Source organism: Puma concolor, unplaced genomic scaffold (genome assembly GCF_028749965.1).
Source record: "Puma concolor isolate L17-30 unplaced genomic scaffold, mPumCon1.1.hap2 unalloc_scaffold_40, whole genome shotgun sequence".
Lineage (NCBI taxonomy): Eukaryota > Metazoa > Chordata > Mammalia > Carnivora > Felidae > Puma > Puma concolor.
Window position 1 is genome coordinate 165206 of NW_028240248.1, and position 22969 is coordinate 188174.

At 64.6% G+C, this 22969-nt stretch overlaps 2 protein-coding genes across 2 annotated transcripts; both read right to left on the minus strand.

Annotated features, from left to right (window-relative positions):
• Nucleotides 1–254: 254 nt before the first annotated feature.
• IFITM10 (interferon induced transmembrane protein 10) lies at nt 255–7161 on the minus strand. Its single transcript, XM_086696524.1, has 2 exons — nt 6617–7161; nt 255–890 (listed from the first exon to the last, which is right to left on the minus strand). Exons 1-2 carry the CDS (start codon nt 7142–7144, stop codon nt 741–743), a joined length of 678 nt encoding a protein of 225 aa, XP_086552650.1. The 5' UTR covers nt 7145–7161; the 3' UTR covers nt 255–740.
• A 4713-nt stretch (nt 7162–11874) lies between these two features.
• CTSD (cathepsin D) lies at nt 11875–22294 on the minus strand. Its single transcript, XM_086696532.1, has 9 exons — nt 22124–22294; nt 19717–19876; nt 17371–17494; nt 16779–16897; nt 15583–15803; nt 13614–13736; nt 13094–13238; nt 12903–13001; nt 11875–12749 (listed from the first exon to the last, which is right to left on the minus strand). The coding sequence occupies exons 1-9, from the start codon at nt 22189–22191 to the stop codon at nt 12582–12584; spliced, it is 1227 nt and encodes a 408-aa protein (XP_086552658.1). The 5' UTR covers nt 22192–22294; the 3' UTR covers nt 11875–12581.
• Between the last annotated feature and the right edge of the window lie 675 nt (nt 22295–22969).

A 22969-nucleotide genomic window follows, 5' to 3' on the forward strand; every position in this document is an offset into this window, starting at 1 on the left:
GGCAGACAGCTCTGTTCGTGCTGCCTAATCCTCGAGAGGACTCGTGTTTGGGTCACCTTCTGCCAAAGTCCCCCTCGGTCCCCTTGCACCATGGGCAGAAGACTGCCAGGTCGTGGAGCAAACCCTCCCCGGCGGTGTTGGCACTGGGGGGGGGGGCCCTGAACCGCCAGGCAGTGCCTGAGTGGGGCCCCCAAAGCTGCCAAATCCACCCACCCCCATGCCCTCCCTGCTCGGCCCTGGGACAGAGGCTGGGCTGGAGCCAGACAGGTATTTTATTGAAAGTTCACAGATACAAGAGCTCTGAGCAGGGTCACAGCTTGGAGGAGGTGGGGTCAGAGAGGAGAGAGTGAGTCCCCAGATGCTGGCAGCCCCCCCAAGCCGGGGAGCTCCCACAGAAGCCCTTCTTGCTGGGTGTCGGGCCAGAGGGGCCCCAGGAGCCCGGGAAGGGCACAGGAGGGCGGGGCGGGGGGCAGCCGCTGGAAGCCAGGGTGCGGCAACACAGGGAGAAACCCAGACCCCGGGAACGGGCAGAGGCAGAGAGGGTGGGCTGGCCCGAAGCTCGCTGCCCCCTTACTGTGCGGAGCTTCTGGTGGCCTCGCTGCCCGCTTCACAGCTTCAGGGGGGTCCCAGGGCCCGCGCCCTGCTCTGCCCCAACCACTCCGCATCCCGTGTCACGTCAGTCATGACAACGGACGTGTCTCGGGGCTTCGTCTCCACGGCCGGCGGCGCCCGGCGGGGTCCTAGTAGTCGGTGAGTGGGTACCGCAGGAAAATGAAGACGAGGATGATACAAGAGGCCGCCAGGGCAGAGCTGGTGATGTTGAACAGCCGGGCGGTCTTGGCGTCTTCCACTGCTCCATTCAGGTCATTGAGAAGCTTCTTGTCTCGAACCTGCAGCCAGAGGGGGGAGGTGAGGCCCGAGGCCAGAGACCAGGGAAAGGCAAATACGGGTATGGGGCACCTCTGTGTGGAGGGCACCCGAGAATTCTTTGTGGTTCTTTTTGCAACTTTTCCACGTCTGAAATTATTTAAAATAAAACAGGACTGTTTAACAATACTGTACTATTCAATCGAAAGTTACTGAATCAAGGAGGCGGTGGGGCGGGGGGGGGGGGGTGACACCTGGGTGGCTCGGTCAATTAAGCATCCGACTCTGGATTTCGGCTCAGGTCATGATCTCACGGTTCATGGGTTCGAGCCCTGAATCGGGCTCTGCACTGTCAGCGCAGCCTGGGATTCTCTCTCCGATTCTCTCTGTCCTTCCCCTGCTTGAACTCTCTCTCTCTCTCTCTCTCTCACACACACACACACACAAAATAAATAAATAAACATTAAAAAAAAAAGAAAGTTGGCGAGAGCAGATTGTAAGTGTTCCTACCACCAAAACCCCCACCAACCACAAAAACAATAATTATGTGAGGTGGCAGATGTGCTAACGAACCCTCTTGTTACGATCATCTTGCAGGATGTACGTGTATCGAATTGCAACGTTGTGCACGTTGGACTTCTCCAATGTTGTAGGTCAACTGTAGCTCAATAAAGCTGGGATCGACAAATGAATTCACAAGACAAAGGAGAAAGTTGGTCTCAGAGAGTTATATGATCAGCCAATGGAGGTTGTAAGTGTGCCCTAGTCTGAGCGTCTCCTTAATCTAAAATTCACAGGGGTTACCTAAGAATAGGCACTAGACAGAACAGGCAGCGGGCCCCGTGGTCTCTGGGAAGGGATGTTAAGATACAGGGAAGACAGTGGGCAGAGCTGGACCCATTTCCAAGATTCTCTGGTTGTGAAGAGGTGCTCCCAAGGAGGAAGCCACCCTCATGCAGGGTAAATCCTAGGATTTCCCTCTCTTCAGCACGTTCTCCCTCCACAAAGTCCAAAGAAGCGTAGTTGGATTTGTGGATGGATGAGAAGGGAGGGAAAATAGAAAAAAATGATAGTGCATGGGTCATATGGATGGATGAGATGACATAAGGGATAACAAGGTGAGAGTGAGCAAGGGTGACTGTGAAGACAGGTACATGATGAATGGATGCACGCGGCTCAGCTAGAGGAGCAGTGGAAAGAAGGGATGCTGTCAGCTTGAAGGATGAGTGGATTTATTGGTGTGCTGGGTCAGAGGATGGATGGATGGCTGACATGTAGCGGTGGTAAGTAAAGCAGGGAATGCTACTGGGGGGAAGTAAGGTTAGATGAATAGTCAAGTGAACTGATGTACAAAATACATGGGGACGGGATGGGGCAGAGTACGGAAGGGAGGAGGAAGCAAAATGAACATGTATAAACACAGATGAATAGAGGAGTGGGTGACTATTTGAATGGGTTGAAGGGAACAAAGGAGCAGGGATCAATGTATAAGGGATGGTGAATGGATGGATGGATGGATGGATGGATGGATGGATGGATGGGTGGATGGATGGATAGATGGATGGATGGTGGATAGATGGATGGATGGATGGATGGTTGGTTGGATGGATGGATGTGTGGGTGGATGGATGGATGGATGTGTGGGTGGATGGATGAGCGTGTGGGTGGATGGATGGGTGGATGGGTGAATGGATGGTGGATGGATAGATGGATGGATGGTGGATAGACAGATGGATGGATGGATGGATGGATGGTGGATGTATGGATGGTTGGATGGATGGATGTGTGTGTGGATGGGTGGATGGATGGATGGATGGTGGACAGATGGATGGTTGGATGGATGGATGGATGGATAGATGGGTGGGTGGATGGATGGATGGTGGATGGATGGATGGGTGGGTGGATGGATGGTGGATGGATGGATGGATGGTTGGTTGGATGGATGGATGGATGGATGTGTGGGTGGATGGATGAGCGTGTGGGTGGATGGATGGTGGATGGATGGATGGATGGACAGATGGATGGTTGGTTGGATGGATGGATGGATGGATGTGTCGGTGGATGGATGAGCGTGTGGGTGGAGGGATGGGTGGATGGATGGATGGTGGATAGATGGATGGATGGACAGATGGATGGTTGGACGGATGGATGGATGGATAAATGGGTGGGTGGATGGATGGATGGTGGATGGATGGATGGGTGGGTGGATGGATGGATGGTTGGTTGGATGGATGGATGGATAGATGGATGTGTGGGTGGATGGATGGATGTGTGGGTGGATGGATGAGCGTGTGGGTGGATGGATGGTGGATGAATGGATGGTGGATGGATGGATGGATGGACAGATGGATGGTTGGATGGATGGTTGGATGGATGGATAGATGGGTGGGTGGATGGATGGATGGTGGATGGATGGATGGGTGGGTGGATGGATGGATGGTTGGTTGGATGGATGGATGGATGGATGTGTGGGTGGATGGATGAGTGTGTGGGTGGATGGATGGGTGGATGGGTGGGTGGGTGAATGGATGGTGGATGGATGGATGGGTGGGTAGATGGGTGGATGCTGTTGACATTCAGAAAGCAGGTAGCGGGCAAATATGTATATACAAAAACTGACACAATACCCCCAATCAATTTTTTTGACTTCCCTGTCACTGGGAAGTCCACAACCTCTTGGGCCCACATGGAACAACCACCATATCATTATATCTGCTCCTCGTCTCCTGCCCACCATCCCTGCCCTGGTTCAGGCCATGTGCCCCCTTTCCTGGACACCACACTGGGACCCTAGCTTTTCTCTGCCCTGGGGCTTCTCTCATCCTCTTCCTTCAAACCGGCTGCAGATTTCATAGCTCTGGTCATATCTTCCCTTCTGGGTCTTCCACATGATGACATCCAAACCCCTCATATTTTTCCAAATCCTTCACTGCATGGCCTCAGTCTGGTTTTCCAGGACTGTCGTCTCGCCCCCAAAGAATATGGGGGCCTTGCAGTTCCCCCCAGATCGCCCCACCCTCATGTCCTAGTTTATATCTGGAACACCTGTCACCTCACCTGCCCTTCAGAGCCCAGCGAAGATGATGCTTCCTCCTGGAAGTCTCCCACTCTGGACTCCAAACTCACCCCAAACCAGGAAGGAAATATTCTTTTTCTGAAACACCGTGACACTTACTCCACCTTGCAGGTGCCCTCTGTCCACCTACCCCCTCGTACAGCCCTGTCTGACCCCTACAGTGGCCGGCCCTGCCTCGGCACCGGTGACGGCAAGATGGAGGGATGGGTCTGGTTGGGTGGGCAACCATGCCTGGGGCAGGGGAGTGTCGCAGACCCAGCTGGCATCGAAGGGAACGGGCCCACGTGGGTGGAGACAGCGGATGGACAGGCGCCCGTGACAAGGACACAATGTCTGCTTCACACCCACCGAATGCCAGCCTCTGCCCCGCTCACGCGTGCTGACTTGGGCGTTGTTTTCATTTCTGTTTGTTTTGTGAGCAGACACAGGAACCAGCTCAGAGGAACGTGGTTTGTGAAGAGCTCACCCCTCTTCAGGGACCAAGCTGGGACTTCAGCCAAGGCCTTCTGACCCCAAGTCCGTTAGGCGCCCTTGGAAGTGCCCATGACTGGCTGCAAATAGCGTCGGGTGCAGCAGGCCAGGAGACAGCTGGATGGACAGATGGACAAGCTCCCAGGTGCAGGAGCCCGAGCCCGCCGCTCCTGCACCCCCTCTGCCCAGGCCAGAGACAGCTCACCTTGCACACTCCTTCCCCAGAAGCCCCGGGCCTTTCTGCCCTGGCTGTCCCCCAGGAAGGACGTGGGGGAGCAGCCCCGGGGTGGAGGCAGCGTGATCTCCCTTCCCCCCCTCAGAAGGACCAATTCCTGCCCATCCCGTCAGAGCACAAATCCTGCACCATTGAGAAGTCTGTGACCTACCTACAACCTGCACCAGATGGGCCTGCCCTGTGCCAGCCGGCGCCCACAGCCGAGCCAAGGGGAAGGGGGGGGGACAGCTTCCGGACAGGAGCCCACGCGGCCAGACCCGTGTCCACAGGCCATCATCAGGGCATGGCAAGAGGGCCCCAGGGGAAGCAGAGCGTCACCAGCTGCCCCCACCACGGTGCCCTCTGCCTGGCACTGTTCCGTTGGGGCCAGAGCTGGGGTTGGCCTGGGGGCCTTCACCCCTAATCCCCAGGGGCCCTTTCCGGTGTGCTTTCACAGCACACACAGGCACACGCACGCACACATGCGGACAAAGTCACGTACCACTCACCCGCACAGTCACAAATATATGCACACTCACGCACGCACACGCGATGCAATGAATTACACGCACACCCACACCTGTATACACTCGCACACATATGCACACCCATACACACGCACACTCACTTATATACATGCACACACGCGAGCCCACACATAACACACTCACGTGCACAAATATACACACGCATTCACATCCACACACTCATGCACACATGCAATTACACTTACACATCCACACCTACACACCTGTGCACATGCGCATTCACACCTACGTGGGCACACACGCTCGTGCATCCATGCACACTCACACACACTCATTCACACCACACAGGCCCCACATGGCAGAGGCCCAGAGCTCCGTGCACCAGCCTGGGGGTGAAGGTGTGCCTGGCGGTGGGGGACGCTGACGAAGAGTCAGGAGGTCGGGAGAGCCAGGCGGCTGGGGCATGTGATGCCAGGGGCAGGGGTGGGGCTCGAAGATGCGCAGAGGCAGAGACAGCAGAGGAAGCTGCTGTCCTTCCCCCCCGCAGCCTCCCTGGCCCAGACCCTCCTCTCCCTGCAGCCCCACATCCCACCGCTGCCCACCCCCCTGCCCCCACCTCACCGGGCAGCTGCAGTCGGTGATGTGCACCTGGCCTCGGACACGCGAATCCAGGGACAGTGACCTCTGACTCTACAGGAGCCAAACCCGTCCGGAGTGACAGGGAGGCGGGTCCTGCTGCTTGGGTTCCAACAGCCCTGGCTCTTCAGTTCTTACACACTTGCACGGGGCTCCTCACCTCAGATGTGAGTGGGTCACAGGCCCCTTCCTGCAATCTGGGCCCATTTCTTTCCCCTCTGCCCCAGGGACGTGGGGTCCTGTCTGCCTGGCACCCTGCTCTGCTCCCAGCCGGCTCCTCTCCCAGCAGTCAGGGGCTTCCCAAAGTTGTACGCACTCAGGGTTTGGGGTCATGCCTCTCTCCCCCTGGACACCCCCCCCTCCCCGGCCACCAGGACGGACGTCTAGAAAGAGTGTGGGAGAAGGAAGGCAGAAAGCAGTGACCTTGTCCACCGTGGTCGGAGACCCCGGCTACCGTGGCCTCCTTCTGAAGGTCTGCCTGGTTTCAGGTCCCCCTGTGAGGGGCCCGAGCCGTCCTCCTGCTGACACAGGAAGGGTGCTGAGGGTCTGCATCTATGTGCTGGCTCCCCCCACCCCCCGAGTGCCCAGGGGCAGCTACATCTGAGTGTAATTCCCACGGCCCAGAGGACAGACCGAGCCCCGAGTCTGCACCTTGAGGCCTAAGCTGGCTGTGTAGAGAACCCAGTCCTGCGGCCCCCGAGCCCTGTCAAGACGCCCTGGAAGCTTCCGCAGCCCAGGATGGGGAGGGCAGCCCCTCCCTGCGGGCTCAGAGCTGGCCAGCATCCACGTGTCTCCGGATCCCGCGAGGCGGCCCCCACCTGCCGGGACCCGCTCCTCTGCCCCCCGCGCCCCTGCCCGGCTCACTTTGAGGGAGTAGGCCAGCGCAATGAAGCCCAGGCAGCAGAAGTTGAGGTAGACGAAGTTGAAGATGGACCACAGGTAGTAGTCGTTGACCTCGGTGGTGTCCGGGTAGACCTCGATGACCGTTGTGGGGTTCGTCATGGTCTTCTTCTCGGCCAGGTGTTTGCAGGCCTGGGGGGCGCCAGAAGCCCGCATGCTGTCCGTCTTGCTGCTCTTGGATTCCATGGGGAACAGGGTGGGCGCCATGGGGGGCGATGCTGAGGGCTCAGGGGCCGGGGCCGCTGGAGCCTGCAGAGCCGGGGGCTTGGACACGCAGGCAAAACAACCCTTCGGGGAGCCTGCCGGGGGCCTCGGAATCCAGAAGGCCCCGTCCAGGGGGACTCGGGCTTCCTGGGCGCCGTCCGTGGTGCTGGCCGGGGCTCCCAGCGGGGCTGGGCACTGGCCTGGGCCCTGGGCCTGGAGGCGGGGGGAGAGGAGGAGGGAGCTGGGTCCCGCCCGCCCTGCAGGGCTCGCCCTGATGTCCTGCAGCATCTCCCCTGCAGACTCGCGAGCAGCCCCAGAGGAGCTGGAAATCCCCGCCGAGGCCGCCAGCCTGCCACCTGCCTCCCCCACCCGCCCCAGGCACCCCGGTGCCACAGCCCTTCACAGCAGCCTTGGCAGGAACATCGGGGGCTTTTCATCACTTTGCCATCTGCGCACAAACATTCACCCACTGACACACAAGAGCACCCCCCCCCTGTACCCAGCAACGCCCCAACCAACACGCTGTTGCAATAAACACAGCACGCCAGCGTCCCAAACACCCCGGTACACGCACAGGGCACACAGACCCACGATGACGGTGTCTCGGCCACCATCTGGCAGAATGAGCAGAGCCCTCTGGGGCACCTGCACGCTGACGCCCCTAACACATGGGACACCAAAGGCTCCCCAGACCCTGGGCACGCTGTGCGCCGAGATGCCAGGGAAAAGCCCTGCCCTGTGACACGCAGCTTATACACACACAGCCACACAGGATCCGACGCAATCGCCCAGGGATGGCAGCGGGGCGACTGCAGGGGCTCCAAACTCGCGCACGCCGTCCCCGCCCCCAACCCCCGCCGGCCCAGAGCGGCCCCGGGACCCCGAGCACACGCTCCCAGGGAGCCACCCAGCCCGCGCCACAAACAGACGCGCAAGGACACTCTGCCAGACGAGCACCCCTCCGGCCAGGCACCGAGACGCTCGCGCCCTGCGACCCCCCACCCCCACCCCCACCCCCGCGGGGGTCTGTGGCCATCGCCCCGCCGCCCGGGGCCGCCGGGGTCTGAACGGCAGCGCGGACGGCGCGCCCTCACCTGCCGGCGACTCCTGGGCGGGCAGGCGGATCCCTGCACCGCGGTCCGCGCGTCCTTCCGCCGGCCCGCGGCTCGCTGTCTGCCCGGCCGCTCCGCGTCCCGGCGGCCCAGCCTCGGCGGGGGGAGCACGCGGGGCTGGCGGCGCCGCTGTCCCCGCTCCTGAGCTCCCTCCGCAGCGCCAGGCCGGCCGCGCGGCTGCAGCCCCAGCCTGACTCACGGCGCCGGCGGCCGCAGCCACCTCCCCGCCTCCTCCCACCCGCAGGGTGGGGGCCTCAGGCACCGGCCGGAAGCCGGACCCTGGGGAGGGGGCGCAGAGCCAGGGGTGAGGGCTGTGGGGGGCTCCGGGACGGGTCCTCCCACAGGGCCAGCCGGTGTCCTCTCCTGCTGTGTCTCCCTCGCCTCCCTCCCTGTCCCTCCCTCTTGCTGAGCCCCCAGGCCCACCCCTGTCTGTCTCTCCAGGAGGGAGCCCCTTCATCCTCCTGCTGTCCCCCTCTGCCCCACCGTGGCCACCGGCAAGGCTGTCTGAGCCCTTCCCCTCTGCTGCCCCTCTCTGACTGCTGTGTCCCTCCCCTCCCCACATGTCCATCCTTGCCCCTCCTGGAGTCCTGGCCTCACCAAGCACCCAGCCCACGCAGAGCCCCCGGGTACTCTGGCCCGTGCCCCTCACCCAGCCCAGCCCCCATCTGCTCTCCTGTTCTCGTGCATCCCTCGCCAAAACCAAGCCCCTCGAAGGCCCCAGGTCCCCAGCTGTAGCACCTGCCTGAGCAGGGTGCACCTCACTGAGCCCCCATCCCGTTACCCACCTCTGCACAATGCTGCCACTAACCGGGTCCCCAGCCCCAGAGGCCACCAAGTCCAGGCCTTCCCTGAGCCGTGCTGGCTGGCCCCCACGTGGCCCTGTCCTTTCTGGGCCCACCCTCGTGGAAGCTCCAGACCCCCTTTCCCCAGGTCTGACCCCACACAGCCCAGCCCAGAGCCCCGAGCCCCGCCTCCTGAACCTGCATTCCTCATACAGTCCAGTCTCCAAGGCCGTGACCTCTCACCCGTTCGTCCCCTCTGCCCGTGGGCCCAGATGTCCTTGTCCAAGCCCCTAATGACACTTATCTGCTTGGAGACAAGTCCACTCAGCTGCCCATGCCTCTCTGCCAGCCCTGCCTGGCCCACCTGGGCCTGGTCCCCTGCAGATGCCCCTTCCCCTAATCAACACCGGCCCACCCGGCCCAGCCCCTTCTGGGAGCCTCCATTCATGCCACACCCTCTCATTCCCTCTCACAGTTGTCCCCAGCTGACCTCCCCTTCCTGCAGAAGTCCCAGCGGGTCCGTCTGCAAGGGGGAAGCCGCGGCCCTCTTTGCCTCTCCCGGAGCCCCTCACCTCACCATGCAAGTGGCCTCCGAGCTGGGTTCTCTTTACCAACCCAGCAGCCTCCACAGAATCCAAAGCCCCCCAGAAGTTGTGTCTATGCACCGGGGCCCCAGGTTTCCTTCCCCAGCTCCCTCCAAGTCCCTGTCCTCCTCTGAGGCCCTGACTGCACCCAGAGCCTCTCCTCTCCTAAAGCCCCCTTTTCCTCTGACCAGCTCAATCTGGTCAATCCGCCGTCTCCACGACCCTCTCTCCTCTGAGCCTGGGCCTTCCCAGGGGCCCCTTCTCTCCGGGAATCCTTGCCCGCCTCTGCCCCAGTCCTCTGCCAACCCCCTGCTCTCCCCGAACCTCTGTGTGCTATGAGCCCTAGGCCCTCTCTGAACCCTGGACAGGCCCCACCCCCTCTGCAGCCCTCCCTTTTCCAGCCCCGCCCCCTGGCCTCCCAGGCCCAGCCTCATCCATGGCCTCAGGAACCCCCAGAACCTCCAGGAGGCTGACAAAACCCTCTGTGAGTGGGAGAGGTCCCAAGCACCAGGGCCACCCTCCATCCTGGCCCACGCCCTGGGCACAGCTGGACCCAGACCAAGAGCCCCCAGGCATGAAGGTGATGGGGACTGTGGGGGGACCAGGATTCAGTTCTCCTTCACACGACACCCACTGCCCCCTTGCCAAGGGCCCTCGCTTGGGGGCACCTGGACCCCCAGGCCTCAGGAGGCGCCTGACCTAAGGTGTGGCCCGCCTGCGGTCTGCAGCCACACCGCCGGGTCCCCGGGGGCCCAGCACTGCCTCACCTGCCCCAGGCCCCGCCCCATGCTGCTCTAGGCAGGCAGGCTGCAGGCAGCGGCCAACAGAGCTGGTCTGCACAGGAGTCCTCCTGGCCCCGGGGGCCTGCTCCAGACTGCCTTGAGGCTGCCTCCTTCTGAGGACCCCAGAACCCAGCGCGGTTGGGGGAAGGGGGCTCCAGCCCCCACGGGCCTCCACCCAGTAGGTGAAGGAAGGGGCTCGATTTGGGGGGGGGTGTCCTCCAGGCAAGGGCAAGAGGCAGGAAATGCCCACTGGAGCCTGCAGTGCTGATGCAGAGCCCAGCAAGCCCGCCAGGAAGAGTGCCAGGCGCTGAGCTGGGCACCCAGGCCCCTGGCGAGGAGTGCCCTGTTATCACCCATCTTCTAAAGACAGACCAGAGGCTTAAGGTTGGTTGGACAGTAGAGGCTGGACCTGAGCCCGGAGTCAGACTCCGGAGTCCGGAGGACGCCGACCAGCAGCCCAGGCCAGCCAGCCGTAAGGTCCCGGCTCTGGGCAGGGGCGTCAGCACCCCAGTGGCCGGTAGGGGCTGGAGGCCCAGCCTGCGCTCATCGCCGTAGCGTCGGGGGAAGGGCCGGGGGCATCCAGCGGTGCTGGTCCCCAAGTCCCAGAGAGGGGATGGGGGGGGCGTCCTGGCCGAGGGCCAGAGCTGTGTGACAAGCGGCACGGCGGGTGGTGGGAGACAGAGCCCAGGGCAGCCGGCAGGAGCCGGGCAGTGGTGCAGAGTGCGGCCTCCCTCCCGGCCCGCCCTGATGCCAGGCCTCTCGGCGCACAAGGGCTCGGATGAGGCGGCCCCCCCGGCAGCCTTGCCAGGCCCTGCGGCTCTGCGACTCCAGGCTCCCCACTCATGTTTCAGGCGCATGTTACCAGCCTCCCTGCGATTCTAGCCGAATGTCTGTTAAAGGTGCCAGTGAGGGCTCAGTTCTGGGGTGCGGCCCCCTGACCCCCTCGACAGCCACGCCCTTGAAGGCTGAGGGGGTACCGGCACAGTGCCGCGTGAAACGTTTGCTGTTTCTTCACACCTGCAGGGGGTGGGCACCCGGCAAGGGTCCGGAGCCACCGATCCCAGCTGCTCACAAACTCCTATTCATCCCTTAAAACCTCCTGGCCGTGCAGCTGCATCTGGGTAGATACTCCTGAGGGCCCCTCAGGGAACTCCCAACAGGCTGGACCACCAGGAAGGTCACGCCACCTGAGGGCTTCCTAACTGGGACCCCCCGAGCCGAGGTCTCAGGACCCCAGGCTGGCCTGCTCTGGTGCCGGCTTCGCACAGAGGCTGCGTTCAGGTGCTGGCTGGGAGCCCCAGGGGGAGGCGGGGTGCCCTTGCCATCAGCCCCACTCAGGCGCCTGTCCTAGACTCTAACGGGTGTGCAGGGGGACCAGGGAAGTCCAGGGCCCCGCCGCTGGCGGAAAGTGTGGCAGGTACTCACCTGGACCACTCTGAAAGCCCCGTCCTGCGGCCTCCCGCCAAGGCCACATCCGGCTGGTCGCAGCCCCGGGGCTCACTACCAGCCCGCTCCCGGCCAGTGGCCTCTCAGCCTCGAGGCTGGGCGGCAAACCAAAGCCTCCAGGGTCCCTTGTGCAGGGCAGGGGGGTTGGGGGCTGGGAGCCAGGGCACCCCCAAAGGCCCCTCCCCGCCCCTCGCCCCAGCCTGGCTGTGAGTCAGCCCTCTGAAACAGCCTCACACCGGCCACACCAGCTCCTTCCCACGTCCGCATTCAGAACCTCCCTCCCACCAAACACGACACATGCCAACACAGAAAAAAGAGGCCCAAACAACTGTATTTTCACATCAACATTGGCTCCCAGCCACCAGAGACGGAGGCACCAGCCCCCTTCCCCTTTTTCCCCAACCCTGGACCCACGAGTGCCCTCCTGGACGAGGTCAAGCCCCAGGATGACCCCACACGTGTCACAAGGCTGGCTTTGGTCTCTGAGCCCCTATCCTTCCAACCCCTTCCTGCTTGTCCTCGGGCCTCGGCTGGCCCTTCCTCGACGGGCCCACGCAGAAGCACGGGTGGGGCCGGGACCCCAGGCCAGGCAGAAGAGGAACCCAGAGAACAGCCTGGCACAGGGTGTGGGCTCAGTCCAGAGGCCCTGCCTGGGCAGCCAGGCCCCCGGGGCTGGGGAGGCGGGGGACGACCCGGGGGACGGGCCCTGGGATACAAAGGGGACGGCTGCAAAGCGGGGCCCGGTCATCCGAGTTAGTGCAGCGGCTCCGCGCCGATCAGCCCACGGCTGCTGCCCACACCCGGCCCTCCATCAGACAGACAGACAGACAGACGGACAGACGGGCGTGTGGGCGGGACTTCCACAACCAGGGCTGGGGAAAACCTCAGAAGAAATCGGCGGGCCGGAGGCGCCCGCAGAGCGGGGGTGTGAGTGTGAAAGTGTGTGGCGGGGCGGCCAGGAGGGCGGGGGCGGCCGGCCTCCTCCTCCTGGACTCCCTCCTCCGCGGCGGGCGTGGCGGCTACAGCCTGGTGGCCTCGGCCAGGCCCACCCGGTTCTCGTCCCGGTCGAACACGGTGTAGTAGCGGCCGATGAAGACGTCACCCAGGATCCAGAGCGGCCCACCGGGCGGGGGGATGTCCATACCCATGAAGCCGCTCAGGCATATGGTCTTCCCGCCCTGCGACACCTGGGACGGCCCTGGTGGTCAGCGCCCCGCCCACCTGCCCCTGCCCTGCCCCCCCAGCCCCCGCTGACCTCGAGCGTGTAGGCCTTCGAGGACAGCTTGTGCCCTGTGCCCTGGTGGTCAGCGCCCCGCCCACCTGCCCCTGCCCCCACTGACCTTGAGCGTGTAGTCCTTCGAGGACAGCTTGTACCCTTTGCCCCCCAGCTTCACAGTGACCTCGGGCAGGGTGGACACCTTCTCGCAGGGGATCATGTACTGAGGGAGGGAAGAGAGTTTAGGTGTGGCCGGTGGTGGGGCGGGGGGGGGGTGGAGGGCGGCATCCTGCCCACACTGCTGGGCCCACTCACCTCGCCCTGGATCAGCGGCACAGCCCCAATGGCCTTCTGCAGCTCGCGCACCTCGTCCACGGGGCCCACCATGAGGGAGGTGCCCGTGTCCAGGATGGCCTCACAGCCCCCCTTGCACAGAGTCAGGCTGGTGCCCACGTCCACCCTGAGGGGGAGGAGGTGTAAGGCCCCTGGCTGGGCTCGGGGTGGGGCCGGGGGGTTGGGGGGGGGGGGGGTCAGTCCTACCGCCAGGGCCGCCTGGGACCCCCGCCTCTTCAGGACCCTCTCTTCCTCTCTTTGGCTGGGGGTGGAGGCTGGCTGGGGCCCAAGAGGCCAACAGCAGGTCAACAGCCGCCTTTGACATCACGAGCGGGGCAGGGCCCGAGCCCAGGGGCCAGGGGCTCAGCTGGGTGCCAGGAGGTGGGACAGGCACCCAGGGCCAGGGGGGTCCAGGGCCCAGCACGCCCACTGCAGCCTCCCAGCCCCGAGAGCTGGAGCTGCCCAGAGGCTGCGGGGGGGCTGGGAGGGGCCCCACACTCACTGGTCCATGTGGACCTGCCAGTACGCCTTGCGGGTGACGTTCAGGTAGGACAGGGAGCCCTTGTAGTACTTGGAGTCCGTGCCACCCAGCATCAGCTCACCCCCGGGCTGCGCGTTAGGGTCCCTGGGAAGAGAGAAAAGAGGAAGTCGGCCGCCCTTGCCCCTCGAGCACGGGGGACCCCTGCCCGCCCCCACACCAAGCCTCCGGCCTGAGCGTCGGGTGCCACCGGCACCAGCTGGAGCCAAGTCAGAAGCAAAGGGTGAAGGGTGGAGGATGGGGGGGGTGCTCTCCAAAGACCCACAAGGATGGAAGGTTCTGGAAGGGAGGGGACTTCCTTCTCCCCGAGGGGAGGGGCTCCAATCCCACACCCCGTGTGGCCTGCAGGCCACGAGATACCGCCCAGACCTCAGGCGCTCCTGGTCTGCCAGCGGAAATGGGCCAGGGTCAAGACAGCGGGCAGACAGGGAAGTGAAAGCTAGGAGCCCAAGGAGGGGACCCTCCTCTGCGTGAAAACAACACAAACCAGGGAGGGCTTGCAGGAGGCGGCACCGAAGTCAGCTCACTCCTGCCCTGGGGCCCGTGCACCTGCTGTTCCAGGGACGCTCTCCGTCCACATCCTCACCCAACTGCCCCCACCCCCACATCTCCGCTCAGCCTGCACTGAGCACCCTCCCACCTCCAGACCCTTCTCCAGACTTAGTGTTTGAGCTCGCGGTCTTCTTCCTGGGCTGTCCCCACACCCAGAAAGCACCAGGCCAAACGTGGCCTTCCCTCCACTACCTGTGGCCTCCAGCCCTCCCCCCTGGCCTTCACCGCCCATCACCTCTGAAATCCCAGACCACGGCCTCCTGTCCGCTCCCCACCCGCAGCCCTGCCCCACCTCCCTGCCCTTGTCCGTCGGCCCCCACCCAGCACTGACAGCACTGACCGCACTGACCGCACTGTCCGTCCCTGGGCCTGGGCCTGGGCCTGGGCCTGGCCAACCTCCTGGGTCCCCTCCCCCTGTCCACCCACCCTGGGCCCGAGGCTTCACAGGAAAAGACCAGCCTCCAGGGGTGGCTCTGCCCGGCCCGGCCGCTGGGTATTTACACCGACCAAGCTCTGATCAAGGGACAGAGCGCAGCACCCAGGCAGGGGCCAGGCTGAGGGCAGGGTTCGAGCTGGCATTCAGCCAGAAGGGCAAGTGGGCAGGCTCTGGAGGGTGAGGGCTTTGGGGGGGGGGGGGAAGGTGGCGCGGTGACCACCGGTGGTCGGCAGGGTTGCCCGCTCACATGCTGCCCACACGTCCAGGCCTGGCACACCCCCATCAGGGCCTCTGGCACTGCCCTGAGGGGAGAGACGAGGCCCCTGCACATAGGTGACCCCACCCTCCGTGTGGGGCAAGGGCCACCGGGGTGGGGGCCTTCTCTGCGGCAGGCACGGACACACTGGGGGCTGCTTCCAGATGGCGTGACGGAGGCCGCACTCCACACCAATCTTGGCCCACGGCCGCCTCTAGCAGCATCTGGCACTCAAGGCCCAACTGGGGTCACCTTCCGTGGAAAGCCCCCAGAATCCTCGTCTCCAGAGGCCCTGCTTCAGGTTGGGGCCCACGGCTTTGTCCCCTCTAGGCCATCAGTGACCCGGGCCACGTCTTCCTCTCATCAGGCCCAGGGAAAGCCGGGCTGACGGACCCAGGAGGAGTTGTGGTGACTCCCGACCGGGGTCCGGTTCTCCCCAGGCGGCCCGCTGAGCAAGATGCTGGACCCATAGCCCGAGCCGCTCCCGGTGGGAAGCCCGGGCTGTGCGGCTGCCCGTGGGTCTGCAAGAGGGGGGCCAGTCCCGCCTCCGGTCAGAGGTCAGAAGCTGCAGCCCGGCGCCTGGAGGGTGGCCAGGGAGGTGGTGGCCCGAGCCCCCTGCACTCAGCCACACTGAGCTGGGAAGCGGGGTGAGGACTGGGGCAGAGAGGGGGCCGGCCCTCCCACCCCACCTGTTCAGGTAGAAGGAGAAGATGTTCTTCTCCACCAACTTCTGCTTCATCAGGTTATCAAAGACGGGGAGTACGTCGTCAACAGAGATACGGGGGTAGGCCATGCCGAGAATGCCGTCGAACTTGGCTGCGATGAAGGTGATGCCCGGCTGCTTGATGGCCTCACCGAAGATCTGCCTCTCCACCTTGACGCCAGCCACGGTCGGAGTCTGGCAGGGTACCTGCAGGCCGGAGGGGGGTGGTCAGCGGGCCGCAGGGGCCTGCGGGGCCCGACCCCAGGTCCCGCGCGTGCGCTCACGGCCACAGCTCCAATACCCACTCTGTCCCCACGGAGCAGCGGTGCTCGGCCCCCGCCCGCCACTGCGCACCCAGGACCTGAGACGGGCAGAGGGCCCGGGAGAAAGGCTGGCGGCACTGGTGGGACAGGGACGTGGGGTCTGTGCTGGTCGGGGCACCGACTGAGCTGGAGTCAGCTCAGAGGGCTGGGCTCCGTGCTCGGCTCTGGCCTCCTGGCCCCCTCCCCCCGCCGGCCCAGGCCTGCTCCTGCCCTTGGCCTGCTGGAACCCCATGACCCAACCCCATGACCCAACTCAGCAGACTTGAGGCCACGCCGCCCCTCCCCCACCACGGGCCAGGCAGCTGACAGAGAGGCAGGGCAGGATGTGGGAAGAAACGTCTGTTTGGGGTTGACACCCTGCAACACCGGGAACAGGGGAGCGTGGCAGACGACATCCTGTTGTGGACCCACAGAGTCCAGGAGGAGGGGACCCTAACAGAGCAGGTGGATACGGGGCAGGGGCAGTGCGCCTGCAGGAAGGTCCCCAGCCGCCACGGCCCTCCCCACCGTCCAGACAAGCAGGCCCTGGCGTGCCCTGCAGCCTCCTGGTCCGGCTGGGGCTTCGGGTGCCCAGACGGCCCTCCTGGCATCCTCCACAGGGGCTCTGGCACACCTCAGCCCTCCCTGACCGGCTCCCCTGCCTGGCCGCCGGCCGCGAGGCTGGGAGGAGGCCGCACCGCCAATCACTCGCTTGCCTGCCGGGTCCCGGTTCCACACCCGTGCCCCGGTGGCTCCACGGGCGTCGAGACCCTGGCTGGCCCGCTCTCCCCACTTCAACGCTCAGCGGCCCGGCCCTGCGGTGGGGCCGGGGTCACGGGGAGCATCCCAGGGCCCAGCAGCGGCCTCGCCACAGACTCACCGACACGGTGTCCTGGCTCAGGTACCCAGAGAGGCTGCCGGAGCCATAGTGGATGTCGAAGGACGTGCCATTCTTGACGTACGTGCTGGACTTGCCGCTGTTATACTTGTTGTGGAGCCCTGCGGGCAGAGCCACCGTCAGCCCGCTGCCCCCGCCAGGCCCTGGGCGCCTGCCACGGAGCCCCCCCCCCCCCGCCCCCGCCAGCCTGGGCCTCGGCCAGCAGTGCTCTGACCTGGCCTCCTCCACCCTTGGCCACCCCGGGGCCCTGCACAGACACCTGGAAAGCGGGGTGCCCGGGGAGGGCAGAGCGGCCAAGCGCGTCTGGTGGGGCTAAGAGCTGGAAGCCGCACGTCGCCCAAGAGGGGCCGAGGCAGGGCCACCGAAGGCCCAAGGCCTGGCCTGCTGGCCCCCGCGCACGGGGCTGCACCCGAGGTAGGGCGGCAGGGCCCGGAGCCCGGGGGAGAGTGTGCGGCCGGGGGTGGGAGGGGGGTTGCATGCGTGTGAGGTGGCGTCCAGGCCGCGTACCCACACCCTGGGGCCCTCCCCTCCCTGCCTGCTCCCTTCGGCCGCACGAGGCGGGGCTGTGACTCACAGCAGGCGATGTCCAGCAGCTTGCAGTGGATCGAGGGGACCCACAGGTTGGCGGAACCGGTGTCGAAGACGACCGTGAAGCACTGTGGGGGCGTCCCAATGCCGATCTCCCCGTAGTACTGGGCCTGGGCAGGGGAGGGGCGTGCCTCAGGGCCGCGGCGTGGCGGGGGGCATCCCGCGTTCCCGCTGGGCCGCAGAGGGACCACTGGTTGCCTTGGGAGTCAGACTCTGGAAGGCCCAAGTCTGAGGAGACACTGGAGCCTACCCCCTCCCGCCCCCCTCCCCCCCCCCAGCCGCTGGTCCCCATACCCTGGAAGACCCCTCTGCCTCACAGATCCAGGCCCAGAAGGGGAGACTTCTTCCCCAGGATGGGAGCCAAGTCACAGCTCGCCTCTGGGACCTCAGTTCCCACCCTGCCCTTGTCCCACAGGGCCAAGCCTGGAGGACTTCTAGGTGGAGGCATGCGAACGGCCAAAGGGAGGAGGTGCACCCTGGAGACCGACAGTGTTGGCTCAGAGTCCCTCACTGCCTAGACTCCCTGCCTTCCCTGCTCTGAGCCTCAGTTTCCCCATCTGTACACAGCGGAGGAGGGCAGCCTGAGAAGCCCAGGGTACTTGGCTCAAGGCTCAGGTGACCATGAAGGGGGCACACGCCCCCCGAGCCTCAAACCTCGTCGTCGATGCTCTCATAGGTCAGAGGACACGAGGGCTTGGATGTGAGATACGAGTTTGAGGCCCCCGGGTCCTGCCGGCCTGGGCGCCCCCGTCCCCTGAGAGGCGGCCTAGACCACAGGTCACCATGGGATTCCGGCTCTGGTCCCTGTGGGAGCCTCTCTGCTGCCACTTGGCTCCAGGGAAAACCCACAGCTGCTGCCTCATGACCAAGCAGAAGTGTCCAGATATGGGGGGGCTGGGGGATGACTCAGCAAATGTGTGTGTGTGCCTGAATTGGGGGACCAGGAACCGGTCAGTCAGCACCCCCCAACCCCCCCGCCGAGTCCAGTCACATGCCCGTGAGGCCACAGCTTCCTGGCACTGCTGGGGCTCTGGCAAGAGAGGACAAAGGCCGGAGCCACCTGTCCCAGCCACAGGGGGGCCAGAGGCTGGATGGCAGCAAGGAGCGAGGTCCCCAAGACTCAGGGGCAGGAGAGACAGAAGGACGCCCACCCGGGCAGCCCCAGAACCTGGCCCCAGAGGCGGGACCAGGCCGGGCCAGCTCTGGCGTGCTATGTAGCTTATAAAACATCCCTCAAGGAGCACGGGGCAGGTGCAGGGCTGGCTGCTGGCCAGAGGAAGGAGGTAAGGAGGCGGAACTGGGTCGCGGGTGGCGCCAGGCCTCCCGGCGGGACATGCACCCCCACAGAAGCTCCAAGGCAGTTAGTTACGCCTGGGCGGGCTGGCCCAGATGACCCACGAGGACCCCACAGCCTCTCGGGGCCTGACGCAGGCTCCTCCGTGCCCAGCTGACGGCCCTGGGCCCAGCCCGGTGATTTGCAGAGGGTGGCCCTGTCCCACAATCCCACAGACCGGCCTCAAGAACAAGGTGGCTTCTGGGGGGCCTGGGTGGCTCAGTCAGTCGAGCGTCCGACTTCGGCTCAGGTCATGATGTCACGGTTTGTGAGTTCGAGCCCCGCATCCGGCTCTGTGCCGACAGCTCGGAGCCCGGAGCCTGCTTCGGATTCTGTGCCTCCCTCTCTCTCTGCCCCTCCCCTGCTCGCGCTCTGTCTCTCTCTCAAAAATAAGTAAACGTTTAAAAAAAAAAATTAAAAATAAGAAAAGAACAAGGCGGCTTCTGAGGTCGGTGATGGTCAGCGGGACGCAGGGGGAGAGGTCATGTAGGGGCCAAGGGCACCCCAACCCACCCTCACCCTACACAAGCAGGCCCTGCAGGGGAGCCGTGCAGACCCCCCAGGACACCGTGCGAGTCCTCCACCTGGCAGGGGTGACCGCAGGGGAGGATGTGGCTGAGCAGAAGCCCCTCCCCCGCACCGAGCAGGGGGGTTCAGCAAAAGCGCTGCTTGCTAAAGAGTATTTTGGGGCGCCTGGGTGGCTCAGTCGGTTAAGCGGCCGACTTCAGCTCAGGTCACGATCTCGCGGTCCGTGAGTTCGAGCCCCGCGTCGGGCTCTGGGCTGATGGCTCAGAGCCTGGAGCCTGCTTCCCATTCTGTGTCTCCCTCTCTCTCTGCCCCTCCCCCATTCATGCTCTGTTTCTCTCTGTCTCAAAAATAAATAAACGTTAAAAAAAAAAAAAAAAAAAAAGAGTATTTCGTGCTGGCTTATCAGTTCCCATCAAATCAGTGTTCGCCACCGACCGGGCCCCCGCCCCAAGGGGAGACCCCCATACTCACGTCCAGGTAGTTCTTCAGTATCTCGGGAATGGGCCCCCCAGTCACAGCGGGCACTCCCTGGGCGTATTTCGAAACGGGGCCCTTGGCAATCAGATCTTCCACGGGGCCCCCCAACTCCGACATGGTTCGACGCACAGATGTGAACTTGTGCAGTGGGATTCTGTCAAGAGGAGGGGGCCTGTCAGGGCTCGCCTCCCCCTCTGCACCCTCAGCCGCCAGGGGCTCCAAAAGCACCCACCCCATCCCCGTCCCCCGCTTTGTGTCTGCTCTGGTCTCTTCTGGGACAGTGGCCCATGGGGGTCTGTTAGGACATCAGCGTCACAGGTGACCCATCCGCCTGGCCCTCTCAATCTGTTCTCCACAGACGCCATGCAGAGAGGTCCCCACTCCCCGTGTGTGGCCTCTGGTTGGCCGTCTCCTGGCCACCAGATGGGACTCAAGACTGCCACCTCGGAGAAGCCCTCCTTGGCCATCCCTCATGTGACCCCGCTTCCATCCAGGGCCCTCTGCGATGCTGTAGTGAATTTATTTACTGCTGGTCTGTGCTCTGTCCCCACCACGGTACAGACCCCAGGAGGGCAAGGACTGCACTGGAAGGCTAGGGGTCCGTGCTCCCGGGTCTGCCTTCCTCGGAGATGCCCCAGGGCACCCCCACGGGCAGCCCCTGCCTCCCAGCCTTGGCAGTCTGCCTGGGCAGAAAGAGCACGGGGTTGAGGTCAGGTGTCCCGGTTCCTGTGCCTGAGGTCCCTCCCCCACCCGGACCCTTGGCTCCTCCAGGCCTTAAGCTTGCACCCCTGCTTCCATGGCGCAGGGGTGGGGCAGGAGAGCAGACCTGAGCAAACTCACACACCTGGATGACAGGTCCTCCCAGCCCAGGGGATTTGGGAGTTCAAGGTCACGGCTGGCCCTTCCCAGCAAGCCAAGGGCTGCTTCAGAAGATGGGACTCTTGGGGCGCCTGGGTGGCACAGTCGGTTAAGCGTCCGACTTCAGCCAGGTCACGATCTCGCGGTCCGTGAGTTCAAGCCCCGCGTCAGGCTCTGGACTGATGGCTCAGAGCCTGGAGCCTGTTTCCGATTCTGTGTCTCCCTCTCTCTCTGCCCCTCCCCCGTTCATGCTCTGTCTCTCTCTGTCCCAAAAATAAATAAACGTTGAAAAAAAAAATTAAAAAAAAAAAAAGATGGGACTCTTGTCTAAGACCTTGTAGGCCGTAAAAGCCCAAGGTTCTTGCTTGGGGGGAGAGGGGCACGCCCTCCAGTAACCCAGGAAACAGGCACCAGCAGTCCCAGAGGACAGGGAGGAGGTGTGAGGGGCTCTGGTTCAGCTGCCCAGCCCCAAGCAACCCAGGTTCAGTCCCCAGACAGCCACGCATCCCTGGAGAGGAGGCCTGTGGGTGGTGTCAGGGGAGGGTCCATTAGGGGCCACACGCCCCCAGGCCACAGCCCATGGTGCAGCCCTTTGGCAAGGCTTAGTCCCACTGGCGCCCCCCCCCCCCCCCCCAGCTCCCACGGCCCTATGACCTCACCCATCTGCCCCTGGGCAAAAGGCCCGCCTTGGAGTTGGAAGGATGCCTTCCCAGGCCCCGGGGCGGGGGGAAGGGGGGCAAGGGTGGGTGCAGGAGCAGAGGGGCTGGCCCACCACACCCCTCCCCAAGCGGGGGGGGGGGGGGGGGGGGGCGGGGGGCGCTCAGGCTGCCTTGCCAGAGTGGGAGTGGGGGATGGAAGCGCCCTCCTCGGCCTGGGTGGCCCACAAGGCCTGGGGTTGGTGGCCTCTCCTGGTACAGGGGGGGCAGGCCCTAGAGACCTGAAGAAGGTGTGGTCCTCACTAGAGCGAGGGCACAGGTGGAGAACCCCGCAGCCCCGTGCCAGCTGCGCCCCTCACTCGGACCCTCTCCTTAGGCTAACTCCCTACTGTATCTGAGACCCCCGGGGGCCCCCAGCACCCAGAAGGTCTCCCGGGTAAGAGCCCAAGACCCAAACCAAAGGCGACCATGCCCAATCCACAGCTGGCAAAGGGCAGGGGGAGAAGCGGGAAAATAACTTGCCCAGATACACCTGGGTCTCCAGACTTCCATACAGGTGGGCCTTGAGTACAGGTGCCGCGGCCCCACCTGTCCTGGGGAGGCTCGTCGGCCTGGGTCTCCGCCATCCTCCCTCCCGCCGCCTCCTGCCCCCCCCCCCCAAGGCAGACTCCACCGTGGTAGAGAAGAGGGGTCCCCGGGCTGGCGGGGGACCCCGGGTGAGGCCCTGCAGGAGGCCGCGCGGGCCGGCACAGCCCGCATTCCAGAGCGCAGGGCGTACGGAGGGCACCGGGGGCGCGGGGTGCACGGGAGGGTGCACGAGGGAGGGGTACACGGAAGGGGGGGGTACACGGAGGGGTCGCGGGGTGCACGGGGTCGCAGGGCCTCACCTGATGAGCGCGGCGGCGGACGCGGCCAGCAGGCCGAGAACGAGCAGCAGCACGCTGGGGGGCTGCATGGTGGCGGCGGCCGGGTCGGACCGGAGCGCCCAGAGGTCGAGCGCTTATAGCCTGGATGACGGCGCACTTGGCAAAGTCAGCTGACCGGACTGTTTGCACCCGGACCGGTCACGCGGGCCTCGGCCGGCGTGCGCGGGGCGGGGTCTGGGCGGGGTCTGGGCGGGGTGGCCCCGGCCGCCCCGGCCGCGTTCCCGCCGGGCCCGCGCACGGCGCTCGGGGACGCGCACGCAGGCCTGCCGGCGCAGGGGGACGCGCGCGCGGGGCGGGCACCGGGCGCTGGGGCTCTGCGCGCCGGCGGCCGGGGAGCTTCCGGAGCCTGGGGCTCCGTCGCCGCCGTAGACACGCGGGCTGTGCGCCGCGTGGGGCCTCGCAGCCTTTCCGAGGCCCCTGCTCCACCGTCCTGCCCCCGCACTGCACCCGCTGCACCGCCCTCCTCCCCTCCCTCCCACCGTTCGCCGAAGCTTCTACCGCTCTCACTCTTCTCTCAACCCTGGGGTCGTCCGGACCTCATCGCCTCTCAAGTGTCCACCTGTCCTACCGGGGCCACCCTGCATCCTGCTTCCTCTGGGGGCCCACTGGCCCTTTCCAGGCCCCATCTCAAAGGACACCGCCCAGTGGGATCAGATGAGGAACAGGTCTCCCACCTTGAGCAGCTCAGGTGGTTTTCACCAGCCTCGGAGGGCTGAGAGAGTGAGTCCCTCGCTGGGGCCACAGTGACCCGCTGACCTCCAGGACCCCGCCAAATCACCCAGTCGTGCCCAGCTTGCTGTCGGAGGG

Coding starts and splice junctions, on each gene's coding strand:
- IFITM10 (XM_086696524.1), bottom strand. CDS start 7,144: ATGCTGCAGGACATCAGGGCGAGCCCTGCAGGGCGGGCGGGACCCAGC. Junction 891..6,616: donor CGCTGGCCTACTCCCTCAAA/GTGAGCCGGGCA, acceptor CTCTGGCTGCAG/GTTCGAGACAAGAAGCTTCT.
- CTSD (XM_086696532.1), bottom strand. CDS start 22,191: ATGCAGCCCCCCAGCGTGCTGCTGCTCGTTCTCGGCCTGCTGGCCGCG. Junction 19,877..22,123: donor TCCGCCGCCGCGCTCATCAG/GTGAGGCCCTGC, acceptor TCCTCTTGACAG/AATCCCACTGCACAAGTTCA. Junction 16,898..17,370: donor GCTGCTGGACATCGCCTGCT/GTGAGTCACAGC, acceptor CTCTGCCCGCAG/GGCTCCACAACAAGTATAAC.